Consider the following 16,868-nt stretch of genomic DNA (forward strand, 5'->3'; position numbering starts at 1 on the left):
TGTCTAAGCAAGTAGAAAATTACAGCTGTTATGAATACAATGCCCTTTAGTCAAACATTCAGTCAACACATGGATATTTTATTTGTTTTAATTATACTGTGTTGTGTGTATTACTGTATTGTAATGTTTAGCTCTAAATTTCCTGGCATTTTTTGACAACTGACAAAGACCAAAAGCTTCCTCAGTCTGAGGGAAGTTCCATATTATCCTCCAGTGTGGCTTCACTTTACACTTGCAAAGAACTGGCTCGTTACGTGAACAAAAGACACAAATGTGAGTAGGTGTGATGAACCCTCCCCCAAGAAGGACACCAGACTGAAAGAGTTGACATGAGTCAACTTCCACACAACTTCACCTGAGCCATGAAAACTAGATATATTTGTAAACTGCTTAAAAAGAAAATTCTTCATGGATCCATAACTTTAAAGGTTCCACTCAAATCAAGGCTCTGTTAACATAATGCTGTATGAAGTATTTAGTTACTGTCCATACAGTACGTCTCCCTCAGAGGACCAACAGCCTAGTGGTTAAGGCACAGAAGCTCCCAGCTAGAGACTCCTGGTGTAAACTTGCCTCTGGTGTCTTTTGTTTACTACACAAATACAAGTGACACAAAATACAGAGATCTGCATACATATGTTTTATGAGTTATGCCAGCTGATATTCTTTCAGTTCTGTGTCATTTCAGTCACCTTTTACTGCCAAATGTCACCGCAATCGGCTGATTGTGACTGCTCAATAATTTTCAAGTTAACTTACAGACTTTTCTTAAAGCTGAAACATTACCAAAAGTGCAGGAACCTTCAGTCTGAGTAAAGTTAGGCACTATCCTCTATTTACAATAGGCTTCACTTCACACCTGTAAAGAACTGGCTCATCAGTTGAACAAAGGACTGTGAGAAGGTGTGAAGACCATGTCCCCCCATGAAGGACATATAATGTAGAAGCTCCTTGAGAAACATTTCTGCTCTAAAAGAATGTAGTGACCCAACTTTCAGACAACTTGGTTTAGAAAATGGTCAAATGAACTGAACATTTATAAAATCTGTAAATAAAGCTTGTTAAAAAGAAAGTGTTAAATCTATGTCTTTAGGATATAAAAGTTTCTTTTTTTAAACCACCAACTAACAAAAACAGTTTATTTAAAAACTGTGGGTGAGAAGTTGTGTGCTTTAACCACTAGGCTCTTATAAGTGATGGATGGATAAGGTAGTTCATCCATGTTTCTGGTTAGCTCACATCAGGTAACAGCACTGCAGGACTCTGGTGCTTTGGGGAGAAGGGGGTGGTGTGAAACCAGTCTAACTAGTGCTGTGGATTGGTCGTTCTGTCTGAAAAGAGGCTCTCTATTGTTATGTTCATCTAAGCTTGATTAGAACATTGAAATGTTCTTTTTTAAATTTAAAACAGCTCCTGAAGCAGGCCGACTGACACACACTACATTCAAGTCTATAAGAATAATATATAGAATGAGAATTTAATAATTTCATTAGGTACTTTTGTGAAGTCCAACTCAACCTAATACAGCCAGTAACTAATGAGCGTGAGCTGCCGATGCTTATCTATGATTAAAAAAAAGTTAGTACAACGTTCAATTCTGAAATGAAGTCAACTTTTCAAGTTTTCTCAACTTTTTAGTTGACTGTTTAGACAGACTATTGTCTGTCTGTCTGTTTGTCTGTTTGCCCTAGCAAACAGTGTAGAACTGACGTTATCAGATCTATGTCCTGTTCTCAGAACTTTGCCTATACTTGCTGTTTGACCCTAACTCTACTGTTCAGATACTAAAGCACCACCTTTTGGTTTTACCCTGGAATTGCGTCTTTGGTGCTAAAATGGGGGTGGCCTCATTAACATTTTTAACACCTTCCCCAGACAGACCAAGGAGGGGGGCTGCTGACAGTCGGCTGATGAGGGTGTGATAAGTGTGTGATCAGCGTTAGAAAGGTGACTGACAGTCGACTGAAATCAGCGAAAACGAACCGCTCCATCTGTACACCACAGTTTAGTCTGACCCCTGAAAATAAAGTAGCATTGAAATTTTCATGTCAAATTAATTTTGGTGATGAAAAGATCAGGAAACTGTGATTTGTGAAGCTAATTTTTATTTTTATTTTTTTCTAATATCTATATAAACTAAACTCAAATCAAGTTTAGATATCAGATATCTATGTTCATTACAAATCTCCACTGATGCATATAACAAAATAGAAGTAATTAAAAAAATGATGTGAACTAAATGTGAGAAAACAAGTTGTGTCATTTAGTTAAATGTGAGAAAACTAGTTATAGGTGCTCCTTTTACATTTGGCACCCCATACACCCCCAGAAATACTGCATATTACTGTATGTATATTTACTACCATCTAAACGTATAAAGGGTAAATATCTTTAAGAGATTGCAACATTAGTTCTGTGTTGTTTTGTGCAGTGGGCTGAACTAACGAGACCCCGACCCTGCGGCCGACTTGCTCTCTGTGGTTTCCCTACGCTGTGGGGATAGATGGAGGTCAGGTCCATTTTCCTCTGGGACCTACAGTACAGTACAGCTTGCTGACATCAGAGCATATATGCTGACAGATGTCACGCCAGTACTGGCTGCCATTTGGCTGAAGAAAAATAGCTATGCCAACAAATACTTTCAGTTGATCCATCAACTCTAAGGCTAGAGTGCAACTACAGTTCTATCCTGCTGCAGTCGCCCATATGCTGCTTCCAGGTCATCAATATTAGCTGTGTGTTGGTATATGTGTACCCCCCCTCCCCACTCACTTGGTTACAGACTTATGTACAGGTCTATCTTCACCTCTAGACTTCACACCCGAGAGCAGAATGAGTAGAGGGTCTACTAAATGTTAATAAACAATAAATAAAAGTACTACCCAATACCAAAATAATAGGTATGACTCTGACTAAGATGCAGAGAGGCCTGGTTAGGTACTAGGCAGCTTCACTAATATGTGATCTTTCACTTCCATCCATCCATCCATCCATCCATCCATCCATCCATCCATCCATCCATCCATCCATCCATCCATCCATCCATCCATCCATCCATCCATCCATCCATCCATCCATTTTCATCCACTTATCCGGGGCCGGGTCGCGGGGGCACCAGTCTGAGCAGAGAGTTCCAGACTTCCCTCTCCCTGGACACTTCCTCCAGCTCTTCCGGTGGAATCCCAAGACGTTCCCAGGCCAGCCGAGAGACGTAGTCTGTCCAGCGAGTCCTGGGTTTTCCTCGGGGCCTCCTACCGGTGGGACATGCCCGGAACACCTCCCCAGGGAGGCGTCCAGGAGGCATCCGAACCAGATGCCCGAGCCACCTCAACAGGCTCCTCTCGATGTGGAGGAGCAGGGACTCCGAGCTCCTCCCGGGTGACAGAGCTCCTCACCTTATCTCTAAGGGAGCGCCCAGCCACCCTGCGGAGGAAGCTCATTTCAGCCGCTTGTATCCGTGACCTTGCCCTTTAGGTCATGGTCCAAAGCTCATGACCATAGGTGAGGGTAGGAAAGTAGATTGACCGGTAAATTGAGAGCTTTGCCTTTTGGCTCAGCTCCCTCTTCACCACGACGGACCGATACACCGACCGCATTACTGCAGCCGCCGCACCGATCCGTCTGTCAAACTCACGCTCCTTCCTTCCCTCACTCGTGAACAAGACCCCAAGATACTTAAACTCCTCCACTTGGGGCAGGAACTCTCTCCAACCTGGAGAGAGCAAACCACCTTTTTCCGGTCGAGAACCATGGCCTCAGATTTGGAGGAACTGATTCTCATCCCAGCCGCTTCACATTCAGCTGCAAGGTCCTGGCCCGATGAAGCCAACAGGACAACATCATCTGCAAAAAGCAGAGATGCTATCCTGTGGTCCCTCAACCAGACTCCCTCTGGCCCCTGGCTGAGCCTAGAAATTCTGTCCATAAAAATAATGAACAGAACCGGTGACAAAGGGCAGCCCTGCCGAAGTCCAACATGCACCGGGAACAGGTCTGATTTATTGCTGGCAATTCGAACCAAGCTCCTGCTCCGGTTGTACAGAGACCGAACAGCCCTTAGCAAAGAGCCCTGGACTCCATACTCCCGGAGCACCCCCCACAGGATGTCACGAGGGACGCGGTCGAATGCCTTCTCCAGATCCACAAAGCACATGTAGACTGGTTGGGCAAACTCCCACAAACCCTCAAGGACCCTGCTGAGGGTATAAAGCTGGTCCAGTGTTCCACGACCAGGCCGAAAACCACATTGTTCCTCCTGTATCCGAGGTTCGACTATCGGCCGAATTCACCTCTCCAGTACCCTGGCATAGACTTTCCCAGGGAGGCTGAGAAGTGTGATCCCCCTATAGTTGGAACACACTCTCCTGTCCCCCTTTTTGTGAAGAGGGACAACCACCCCGGTTGTCCAGTCCAGAGGAACTGTCCCCCTCGTCCACGCGATGTTGCAGAGGCGTGTCACCCAAGACAGCCCCACAACATCCAGAGACTTGAGGTACTCAGGACGGATCTCATCCACCCCCGCTGCTCTGCCACCGAGGAGCTTACTAACTACCTCAGTGACCTCAGCCTGGGTGATGGGCGAGTCCGCCTCTGAGTCACCTGCCTCTGCTTCCTCAGCAGAAGGCATGTTGAAGGGGTTGAGGAGATCCTCAAAGTACTCCTTCCACCGTCCAATAACATCCCCATTTGAGGTCAACAGCTCCCCACCTCCACTGAAAACAGAGTTGGTAAGAACTTCTCCCCCCTCCTGAGGCGCCGAACAGTTTGCCAGAATCTCTTTGAGGCCGAGCGATAGTCCTCCTCCATGGCCTCCCCGAACTCCTCCCAGGCCCAAGTTTTTGCCTCCGCAACGGCACGTGCTGCAGCACGCTTGGCCTGCCGGTACGCATCAGCTGCCTCAGGAGTCCCACAGGTCTGACTCTATGTCTCCAACCTCCCTCGGAATCTGGTCGAAGCTCTCCCGGAGGTGTGAGTTAAAGGTCCGTCTGACAGAGGGATCAGCCAGGCGTTCCCAACAGACCCTCACAATATGTTTGGGCCTGCCAAGTCGTTCCAGCCTCTTTCCCTGTCAGCGGATCCTACTCACCACCAGGTGGTGGTCAGTTGACAGCTCAGCCCCTCTCTTCACCCGAGTGTCCAAAACATATGGCCGAAGGTCAGGTGAAACGACTACAAAGTCTATCATCGACCTCCAGCCTAGGGTATCCTGGTGCCATGTGCACCGGATGGACAACCTTGTGTTCAAACATTGTGTTTGCTATGTTATACTTGGGCATTGAAATCTCCCAGAAGAACGATGGGGTCCCCAGTTGGAGCGCTTTCCAACACTCCCTCCAGAGACCCCAAGAAGGCCGGGTACTCCACACTACCATTTGGCCCGTAAGCACAAATGACAGTGAGTGACCCCTCCCGAAGGCGCAGGGAAGCGACCCTCTCGTCCACCGGGGAAAACTCCAACACATGGCGACTAAGCTGGGGAGCTATGAGCAAGCCCACACTAGCCCGCCGCCTCTCACCGCAGGCAACTCCAGAGTAGAAGAGGGTCCAGCCCCTCTCAAGGAGTTAGGTTCAAGAGCCCAGGCTGTGTGTGGAGGTGAGCCCGACTATTTCTAGCCGGTACCGTTCGACCTCCTGCACAAGCTCAGGCTCTTTTCCCCCCAGTGACGTGACATTCTATGTCCCAATAGCCAGATTGGTTATCCAGGGATTGGGTCGCCTAGGCTTCCGCCTTCGACTGCTGCCCAATCCACTTTGCACCGGCCCCCTACGGTTCCTCCTGCGGTTGGTGGTCCACTTGGGGAACGGCCCTACGTTGCTCTTTCGGGCTGTGCCTGGCCCGGCCACCAGGCGCTCGCATACGAGCCCCAACCCCGGGCCTGGCTCCAGGGTGGGGCCCCCGGCCCCGTCACCGGGCGACGTCTCTGGCCTTGGTCGTCTGCCTTTCATAGGGGGTTTGTGAACCGCTCTTAGTCTGGCCCGTCGCCCAGGTCCTGTTTGCCTTGGGAGACCCTACCAGGGGCATTTAGCCCCCGACGACATAGCTCCCGGGGGCACACAAACTCCTCCACCACGATAAGGCGCCGGTTCAAGGAGGAGTTTCACTCCCTCGCTTTCTTAATACACTCTTGGGTTTAAACTAATGGACACACAAATACAGATGTAAATAAAATAATAATAAAATATGTTTATTCTAAACAATTTCTCTTAGGTTTTCAAACAACAAATAAACACAATGTGGCAGTCTATGGTACCATATCGTGTTTCCTGCTTTACGGATTTACAGTATGGCTAATCACTGTCTTTGGTATTCTGACTGACCCTGATCCACCCTCGCTTTTTTGGATAAAATTTGTTCTCAATTTTGACCCATCCCCCTTATGAGAGCAGTAAGCCGCGCTGGTGCCCAGAGGGCAAAGTGTCTTGCTCAGGGACACACCTGATGCCGAGGTGGGGGATTGAACCGCAGACCTTTTGCCTTCCGAGGCTGACACTCTACCCACTGAGCTTCCAGGCCAACGATGAAATCTGGCAACCAGTTGTAAGGTCAGCCTCGGATAGCTGTGTAGGTCCTGAGTACTACACCCAGCAGGTAAGGTCGCATCTGTATATGTTCACTCTGAGCGTTTCTCCCTACATGCCGTCCATTTTTTGCTGCTGCTAGCACCGTGCAGCCAAGCTAGCTCCTCATCGGTAATGTACTTTTACCACTCCCAATTTGTTTTTTTGTCCACTGGAGCAAACAACAGCCCCACTTGGACTGTTGCTAAACCAGCTGCTTTCAACACTTTCCGCAACCAACTTCTCAACCGCACCTGCCTCTTTCTTTTTTCCTGACACCTCTTTCGCACCCCCCCAAAAAAACAATATTCAGGCCTTCAATCACCTCCCCAAACATAGAATATTCCCCCGCAATTCTATCAGCATGATAACTATCCAGCACAACAAAACATCTTTTTCATGGCATCTCTGGCAGATTTTTATCACCATTAATAACTATGGAATTACAGTATGTATTGTCAGGGAGCATTTAAAGGATCACAATTTAATAGTAGTGAGACTAAATAACTGTAATAAAACTATGCTCGGTCTTTATTGCTGTATCCCAAAGTTTACTTCATGTTTGTGGTGAAGCTTTTCTAGGAAACCAAAGCTATGTCGATGGATCATAATAATCACAGTCTACTTTAATCTCATTACACACATCATCATTCTTGTGCCTTTTATTTACTGCAGATCATCTCTCCATGAGCACGTTTGAAACCTATTAGGACCAAATGCACAGCAGCGGGAAAATTATTTTCCATCAATTTGTGTCGTCTTCTACTCCTCTGATAAGCATCACTTCCTCTCAAAAACATCAACACTAGAGGAATTACATGTTTAGCTATAAAAACAATTAATGAATAATATATATATATATATATATATATATATATATATATATATATATATATAGAGAGAGAGAGAGAGAGAGAGAGAGAGAGAGAGAGAGAGAGATTTTCACACTGTCAGCATCAAACCCTTGTTTCTGTCTACAACAACAGAGGATATATACTGTAACACATTCAGGTTCTGTTCAGATACAGCAGATGTTGGACTCTCTACAAAGTGATGTCTTCGTGGATTTAAAAAAAACACTGGTAACAAGCAAGAACACATGCTTCTTGTGTATTTGAGATTTTTTTTTTTGAGGAGCACCTGGTATTAAACTGTATCCCGTCCATTGCAATGCAATACCTGCACAAACAACAGCCTCCATGAACAATCAATACTTCTGGGGCATTTGCATTTCCTCTTTTCTCCAGGACTGAACTCATTCACTCGCAGAGCGAAGCCAAACAGGAAGCATGTGTTATGTGACATCTGAGAGGAGAAACCTGACTCTCAGTCACCTTAAAGCACAGCTCAGCCTGAACCTCCCAGTGGTGAACTCAACATGCAGCACAGATCCACTAATATTAACCCGCGGACTCAGCAAGTCCATGCTAGTTACTGACACGTGCACGAAAATACAGTTGGCTTTAGAAATGAATTTTAGATGAAGATTCACTACATGCTATCAGAGTAGATGCACAGTTTCCTGCGGAAAGATTGTTATTATCAAGCTGGGTAGACAGAAACTCAGCCATAATAAGGACAAATTGCAAAAATATATGAAACTGGAATTGGGGGTTTCAAATCTTTCTAAACTACTTTGTCACAGAACAAGCCTTTTTTTTCCATTTTGCAAGCAGGCGCGGCATAGTCCTGAAATTTATCTGATCCATCCTCATAAGACTGCAGAAATAAAGGCTATTAGGTAGTTTAGCAATCTATAATAGTTTCATCATTACTTAAGTAAAAATGAAACTTGGTATTACAACGTGACATGATCAACGTCTTCTGCTGCCTTCCTCCAGTCATGTGCACATCATCGCAATCTGCTGCCAGCTCCTAATGTTGGGTCAGATTATTTTAAACATTCTGCTCAGTGAAAGTTCTTGCCCAAAATGGCTACAGTTGTCCCTTTTACTGGTCTAGCCTTAAAGTGTATATTGCATGAATTTATTCAACCTGGTATTAGTATTTATTGATGTCTTTTAACCAGACCCTCGCAGGAGGGTCACACCAAGGTACAGATGGAAAAACGCTGCTGTTAAAGCCTGCTTGAACCATAAACGGCTTCAAACCCGTCAGTTTTGTGATGAATATCTCTATGTTGCTTAACATGTAGTGACTGTCCAACAGAAGCAGCAGCTTGATGGTGATTCAGTTCACTGTTGAAGAACGTTGTCTGTTATTCAAGCATTTACCAATGAAAGATTCACATACATTTATTTATAGCACAAGCCAGTTTGGATAGTTCTCCACATTGTCAATGCTACTAATGAATCTTACTAATCCTGCTGCAAATTAAGACGGCTTTAGTAGATATTTCAATTCAATTCAATTCAATTTTATTTATATAGCGCCAAATCACAACAAAGTTATTTCAAGGCACTTTACAAAGTAAGGTTTAAAACCTCACACAACTAAACCCAACAAATCCCACATACAGCAAGCATTTAATTTGACAGCAACAGTGGAGAGGAAAAACTCCCTCTCTAACGAGGAAGAAACCTCCAGCAGAACCAGACTGGATGTGGGCGGCCATCTGCCTCGACCGGTTGGGGTGAGAGGATAGAGAGATAGAAAAGCACAGCAACAGCAACAAGCAACAACAAGCAACAACAGAGCACAGGCAGGATGTTAGGACCAGGGACTGGATGCAGGTAGGATGGTTGGATCCGCAGCTGCCCATCACAGACACCAAACTTTGAGTCCAATGATACCTGTAGGTGAGGACAGAGAGGGAGAGAGAGTGTGTGTGTGGGGGGAGAAAGAGAGAGAGGAGAGAAGCACAACTACTGGACAGAAAGAGACAAGGTTAGTTAAACATGGAACAATGATGGGAGGTTATTGGACAGAAGAGGTAGAAGGAAACAGAGGAGCTCAGTGTATAAATTAAATTAAGTCCCCCAGCAGTCTATGTCTATTGCAGCTTAACTAAGAGATGGTTCCTGTGACTAACAATAATTGCCAGTGACCTGAACCATCTCTAACTATAAGCTTTATCAAAAAGGAAGGTTTTAAGCCTAATCTTAAAGGTGGAGAGTGTGTCAGCTTCTCGAACCTGAAGAGGGAGCTGGTTCCAGAGGAGAGGAGCTTGGTAGCTAAAAGCTCTGCCCCCTGTTCTACATTTAAACACTCTAGGAACCACAAGTAGCCCAGCGCTCTGAGAACGAAGTGTTCTGCTGGGAGCATAAGGAACTATGAGGTATTTAAGATAAGAAGGAGCTTTATCATTGAGTACTTTGTAGGTGAGTAGAAGAATTTTAAATTCTATCCTACATTTTACAGGCAGCCAGTGCAGAGAAGCTAATGTAGGAGAAATGTGATCTCTCTTTCTAAGTCCTGTCAGAACTCTGGCTGCAGCATTTTGAATCAGCTGTAGGCTTTTTAAGGAGCTGTTAGGACATCCTATGAGTAAGGAGTTACAGTAGTCCAGCCTAGAGGTAACAAATGCATGGATCAGTTTCTCTGCATCGCTCTGAGAGAGGATGCTTCTGATGTTAACTATATTTCTAAGGTGGAAGTAGGCGGTTCTGGAGATTTGTTTAATGTATGATGTAAAAGAGAGATCCTGGTCAAACATGACACCAAGGTTCCTCACAGTAGAATCTGAAGCTAATGTTATGCCATCCAGGGTGGCTATCTGACTCAATAGTGTCTCTCTCAGATTTTAGGCCCAACAATAAGAATCTCGGTTTTATCTGAGTTTAGTTGAAGGAAGTTTTGGGACATCCAGGATTTGATGTCTTTTAAACAACCCTGAATTTTGAATAGTTGATCTGTTTCATTTGGTTCCAAGGACATATATAGCTGAGTATCATCTGCGTAAAAATGAAAATTAATAGAATGCTTTCTAATAATCTCACCTAGAGGAGACATGTATAGGCTAAACAGAATTGGACCCAGCACAGAACCCTGTGGAACTCCATAGCTAATCCTTGTGCGTGTGGAGAATTCATCATTAACTTGAACAAACTGGAATCTGTTCAACAAATAGGATTTAAACCATCCCAATGCTGTTCCATTATCACGATTCTATGTTCTAGTGTCTGTAATAGAATGTTATGATCAATTGTATCAAATGCAGCACTAAGATCTAACAGGACAAGGACAGAAACTAGACCATTGTCCGAAGCTAATAGAAGATCATTAGTGACTCTAACCAGAGCTGTTTCTGTGATGATGTTTTCTAAATCCTGACTGAAAATCTTCGTACAGGTTATTCCCACTCAGGTGGTCAGATAATTGTTTAGCCACGATTTATTATTTCAATTAAAAACATACAGTTTTTATATACCTTCACCTCTACCATGTGGCCCTTCTGGGTGTGCTCTGTGTTTCTGCACTACTGTACATAAAGCAGAGAAGCTACTGTATATTGCAATCAGGAATGGTGTCAGGGAATACTTAATGTTTATGGCAGCACAGTCGTTCCCATGGGTGTCAAACGAGAAGGAATATTAGTATTCTGGGGTATTAGAAGGCAGAGATTAAGACTGAAATTGGAAAACACCAGAGAGGAGGCCTGCAGTTTCCTCAGCAACAGGTATTTAGGAAGTGGTTTTTAGATATGGCTCAGATGCTAGGAGAGGTACTATATAAAATGGTTGAGAGAGAGAGACACCACATTATAGTAGCCAGATTCACATTAAACTAAAGCCCATGTCATTGATTTTCAGGGCTGAGACACCATTGTAACTAATTACAAATATTATAATTCTGACTATGACTGTGGAGGTGAAATGAGGAATCTCTGACCAGCTGAACATCTCATCCAGTGGTTAACACTAAAATTATTACATAGATACGGGCCATAATTACCAAGTTCAATTAAACCACTAAAATAATGAAAATGTTGGTACCAAGTTAAACAACTGAAAAATACATGAATGCGACATAATGAAGGTTCCAGGTTGCAGGTAAGGTAAAGGTGCAAGAGCATAGGAACCCCAATCATACACGTCACACTGATGCATAAGATGAGGCAGATGCAAAAATCAACAAAAACAAACTGCTGGGTTTACCCTACTTCTACCAGACTCACAAAGGGCCTTGTTCATTATGCTCAGTCTCCCGTAGGCAGGGTTCTTATGCCCTGGTTTTCTCCCTCTTCTCTCCAGAGGTGAAGAATCGCTGCAGCATGCTGCCAGCGATGTGAGAAAAAAGTCTGAGGGAGTGAGGGACCGAAATTCCAGCGAGGCAAAGACCTAGAATCTAATGATTCATAGAGTCTCTGAGAGCATAGTGTTGCTGCTAAATTTCCCATGTGCCTGTCTAGGAACTGTAAGTGTAATGGCACAGGAAGGCAGACGGATAAACCCTCTGCTTGACTTTAATCAATGACTCCACAACCAGGCGCACGTACTGTAGACTCCACAGCTACACAAACTCTGTCAAGTTTGAAATGTTTACCTTACTCATACATTTGATACCTCTTGTCCTGCAAGACACTTACTGTAAAGCGTGTCTTTTTACGTCTTGGTTTTTCATTTCTATTCTTACTGGCCTTACTAGCCTTTGGCAGCAGTTGGTCATGGTGTCAATACTTATTTTAGCAGTAACACTGTAAGTGAGAAGAACTGGAGAAGGCTTGGAAGGTGAAGGCCACAGTGGTGCACTGGAGGAGTGGCTACAACAGATCCCTGGAAAAACATCCGACATCTCAGTCCAGAAAAGTGCAGTCCTAGGAACAGCAAGGATACTGCGCAGAACCCTCAAGCTCCCTGGCCTCTGGTAGAGGACCCGAGCTTGGAAAGTGGAAGATACCACCCGCGGAGGGTATATATGTATATATATATATATATATATATATATATATATATATATATATATATATATATATATATCTATATATATATATATATATATATATATATATATATATATATATATATATATATATATATGTGAACAACCTGCACTTTTATTATCATATATTATTATTACTATTATTATTATTATTATTATATAATAAAAGTGCAGGGTGCTCATTGAAGCCCAACATCAGTGTTAATGTAATAAGATCCTCTTTGTCTTCATCCACAGATCTAGTTTCCTTTCTTTGGTTCGTTTTATAGTGCGAGTCAGTCTGCCATGAACTTGACTGCATGGTTTTATTCTTGCAGTGATTGTTCGGTGGGCTGTCTTTGCACTGGCTCATAAAAGGAAATTCATTAGCATGCACATACTCTCTATGGCATTTTGGCAGAGCGACAGAATGTTTATCCTGAAATGCTCCCATTGGGAATTAAAAAGCCCTACAGCAACTTTGTGTTAAGTAGGGATGTCCCCTGCTGGCTTTAGATATGACTTCACTAGAAAACCTCTGACAGGGTAAAAATACTTTAATTCAGGCTGTAGGGAACTACTGCAGGACTGTGGGTGCAGGAGTTGTGCTGGCCAGCTGGTCACAATCTGCACTAAACTAATCAATCTGGTCTAGAATCTGGTCGGGATCTCCACTATCTAATTTGCCAACTGAATGTCGGAACTAGAAGTTAAAATCACCAACACAGCTATAAACCTAGCTGACTGGCTTCCATGTCTCAAAATTGCCCATCGGCAACCAAGGAAAGAAAAATAATTGCTTGTGTCTTTCACGCTGGGAAAAAAAGGTGGAGAGAATTGAAATCTAAGCAAGGTTGTACTGTATAAAAAGATATTTTTTAAAACTAACATGAACCAAAAACTAGAAAAGAGAACACATAGCACTGGAAAACACATGTGCAGCTGAAGATAAAATAACTGCTAATGTTTTACAGAAATTTAATAATCTCAGCTTGATTTGTAAATGTTTCTTCTTTTCAAGGTGGTCTGTGCATTTCACAGTCAGTGAAAATACCACGAGAACCACGAGGTGGCGAATTTGACAAGATTGTCCGCAGACTCAGTGAGAACCCAAATGCCAGAGTAGTGATTATATTTGCCAACGAGGACGACATCAGGTGAGTGCAGTGGAATCCTAATGACCATTAATTAACTGTCAAACAGTGTTTACACAGCTTCGTATAAACGCCTGCTAATACATGTATAAGACTTTAGTGTGAACGGTGAGCTATGAAGTCAGTGATGTTTTTCTACTGCCTTTGAGCTAGACGACATTGAGCTAGACAATGGCAAATATGTTTAGAGTCATTTGTATTGTGTGCATTTGTTGGATTACGGCAAATGACACAAGACAGAGCTAATAAAACAATTTGGAGTCCTACAACACAAAACTAAATTTGAATCAGGAAATATAGATTTTTTATTATTAAATTAACATTTTTACACTGCTTAATATTAAATAACTATGTTATGTGTTCTTCAGCCATCATTCATGATGGCTTCTCCATATTTAAATTGGACTCTGCTGCTAAATGTACACACTGTTCCTGTACAATTAAGATTGATAGTTTGGCTAAACAACAGCTTCATTAGCCGCAGGCTGAATCAACAAACACAGCTCTGTTGTACCTTAGTGAGGAAAATGTTTCCCAGCAACCAGTTAATATGTTGATGTTTTTCTAGTGGAAGTGTGCACTGGTTTCATGATGACCAGGGCATGGGCCCCACTGCTCACCTTAATCCACTCCTTATAATGCTTAATAGTCTGGATATATAGTAATTACAGAAAGCCAGAGGGATTTCAGAGCCACATGCTTGCATGCTCTATCCTTGAACCTCAGCCCTGGGAGCTGGCAGCAGTGTGAGAGACACCTTGACTCGCTTTTTGGATCCCTTTAATATGATATTTAACCGATTATTATACATTCAGCCTAATCTTAGTGTTATGAGGAATACAAATACGGTAATTCAGGAAAGTCTCACCATTGAAATAGCATATACAGTAGAAAGAAGCATCCTTGGTAATTTTTCAGATAACTGTATTTACATGACTCCTGGATAACAATACTACAGTGTGTGACAGGAAACGACCCCTAACCTCAGGTGAAGTTATACTATAACAGATGAGTAACATACTGTAAATTCACTACTTTACTCTTAGGAAAAAGAACAAATGAGAGTTATGAGCCCAGTCTGCCAGGGAAATCCAACCCTCTAACCCTGACACAACATTGTGGTATTTTTACACCCAGCTTGTCAACCCTTCTAGACACATCTTGCTTATGTAATATTCTGACAGGGATAACATCTTTTTTTTTCTTTCAAGGGTCACACAAAAACCAACATTAATCCCTCGTGTAACTTGGATGAATCACCCTGTAAAGTTTAAGTTTGACAAGTGCAAATCTACAGTAACAAGAAAAATCCTGAAGAAAGTGGAATCTGCCATGTGAGAAGCTGATGCTGTGCACAACACAATATGCTTTGTGTTTATGTTTTGCTGTAGCATCTTTGAGGCAATATAAAGATTGGCAGGGTTTCACCTGGCAGGTTGCTGTGTTTAAATTTTATGATGCTGTGCTCAAGCTTTCTTGATGTAGCTCTGCTGCTACAGCAGAGCTTGATGGCAGTTTTTTTACGACTCCCCAAACTCACTGGCAACAAGCCTGGATGAATGTGATGGGGGCATCAATTGTCTTCAGCCGGGATAAGCTCCACTCCGCTGGGACTCAACACGGTCTCTATGGCGGCTTTCAGTTCTAAGTCAGTGTAACTCAGCCTAGACTGAGACCAGACTTAATCAGCTCTACAGCAGCAATAGCATCTTCTTGAAATTGTAATATGTCTGACAAGATAACATTGCTTTGCTTTTCTGTCTCAAAGGCAACTTCTCCAAGCAGCTAAGAAGGCCAATCAAACAGGCCACTTCATCTGGGTTGGCTCAGACAGCTGGGGCTCTAAAATCGCCCCTATCCTGGACCAAGAAGAAATGGCAGAAGGCGCAGTCACCATCCTACCCAAGCGACAATCCATCAAAGGTTCTGCATTCTTAGTTTCAGCACAGCAGTGAAATGAAATGCATCATTAATTTAAACCTTTTGTTTAACATTCCACTTACTGTAGGTACTCAGACTAACCTACTGAGGGTAGAAGAACTTGTAAGACGTGAAATGTTAACAGCATCCGTCACTTCTGTTGTTTCTCTCAGGTTTTGATCGTTACTTCATCAGTCGCACATTAGAAAACAACCGACGGAATATCTGGTTTGCAGAGTTCTGGGAAAACAACTTCCAATGCAAGCTCAGTCGCCACGCTGTAAAAAAAGGGTCCGGCGTCAAAAAATGCACAAGTAAGTATTAAAGAAGACAAAATTCAGTGGAGTGTCAGCTGTCTGATCAGGTAAATAAGACTGAGCCTGCTAACTTGGGAACTACTGTGCATTCTATTTGCTGCACATACAGTAATGAGGTTTTTTAGGCACTTACTGTAATACTGCAAATGATTATTCATTAGAGGAATCCGAACATGACAAAAGTCACATCTATTATCACAGACTGAGCGGGAGCGAGGAGATGTAGAACCCAAATGCACAGCTCAAGACAGGACTTGAGTAAACGTTTGTTTTAACATTGACAAATCCAAAACGGCAGGCAGACTCAGGGACAGACAAGCAGTGGTCAAAAAACAGTAAATCCATACACAGGCTGAAGTACTGACAAGAACTGGGCAAAAATGAGATCAGGACAGGCAAGAACAGAAACGGTACGACTTACAGAAAGATGGCTGACCAAAACATGGTAACAGTACAGACAATCTGGCGACGAGACAGATAGGCAAGACATAAGACATAATTACAAAAAAGAAAAATCTGAGGCAAGCACATGACAGGGAGGACAAGTAGGAACTAAACATAACAGAACGAAAACCGGAAAGGGTAGAAAGCAAAACAGAAAACGGCAAAAAAATGTTTAGAAGTTTGGCCTCTGTCTGAGGTCACACAGTGGAACAAGCACAACTCTCCTGGTTTTCTAAGCCACTTGGTACAGTAGTGCAGAATATTTCAACCTTAAACCATTAAAAGGACCAGATAAGTAGAATACGAGTCAGTCAAAGGTAGATTTAATTAAATCTATTAAATCGATCTTAACAAACGATGGAAGTGCTCCTAAAAATTTACACAAGGCGTAATCCTAAATAATTTCTCTATCAGCTGCCACAGTGGCTGCTTCTGGGTTAAATTGTTGCAGCCCCTTCCTCCCTCTTAGTAGCATCAGGGCCTTCATTTGTGCAGACAAGAAGCACAATCCTTTGACTGCGAGCCTTTTGCTATCACTGTCATTCTCATTGTTTCTGTCACAGACAGGGTTCTAGGCTGGCCGACCCAAACGCACAACACCGGAGGCAGACAGGCAGTATAAGGGGTTTAATACGAACTCAGAGTCGGGGTACAG

General features: G+C 43.2%; 1 protein-coding gene across 4 annotated transcripts in view; it reads left to right on the forward strand.

Moving 5' to 3' along the window:
* The window catches only part of LOC114858214 (metabotropic glutamate receptor 4-like), a 168,978-nt gene that overhangs the window by 133,535 nt on the left and 18,575 nt on the right, over positions 1–16,868 (forward strand). For 3 of the 4 annotated variants that reach the window (XM_055510197.1, XM_055510196.1, XM_029155137.3), the window contains 4 exons: positions 13,400–13,535; positions 14,744–14,866; positions 15,301–15,455; positions 15,626–15,766. In XM_055510197.1, coding sequence (XP_055366172.1) covers positions 13,400–13,535; positions 14,744–14,866; positions 15,301–15,455; positions 15,626–15,766 — 555 coding nt within the window. The remainder of the gene's footprint in view (positions 1–13,399; positions 13,536–14,743; positions 14,867–15,300; positions 15,456–15,625; positions 15,767–16,868) is intronic. The other variant, XM_055510198.1, reaches the window with a different exon arrangement.

This window comes from Betta splendens, chromosome 7 (genome assembly GCF_900634795.4).
Source record: "Betta splendens chromosome 7, fBetSpl5.4, whole genome shotgun sequence".
Lineage (NCBI taxonomy): Eukaryota > Metazoa > Chordata > Actinopteri > Anabantiformes > Osphronemidae > Betta > Betta splendens.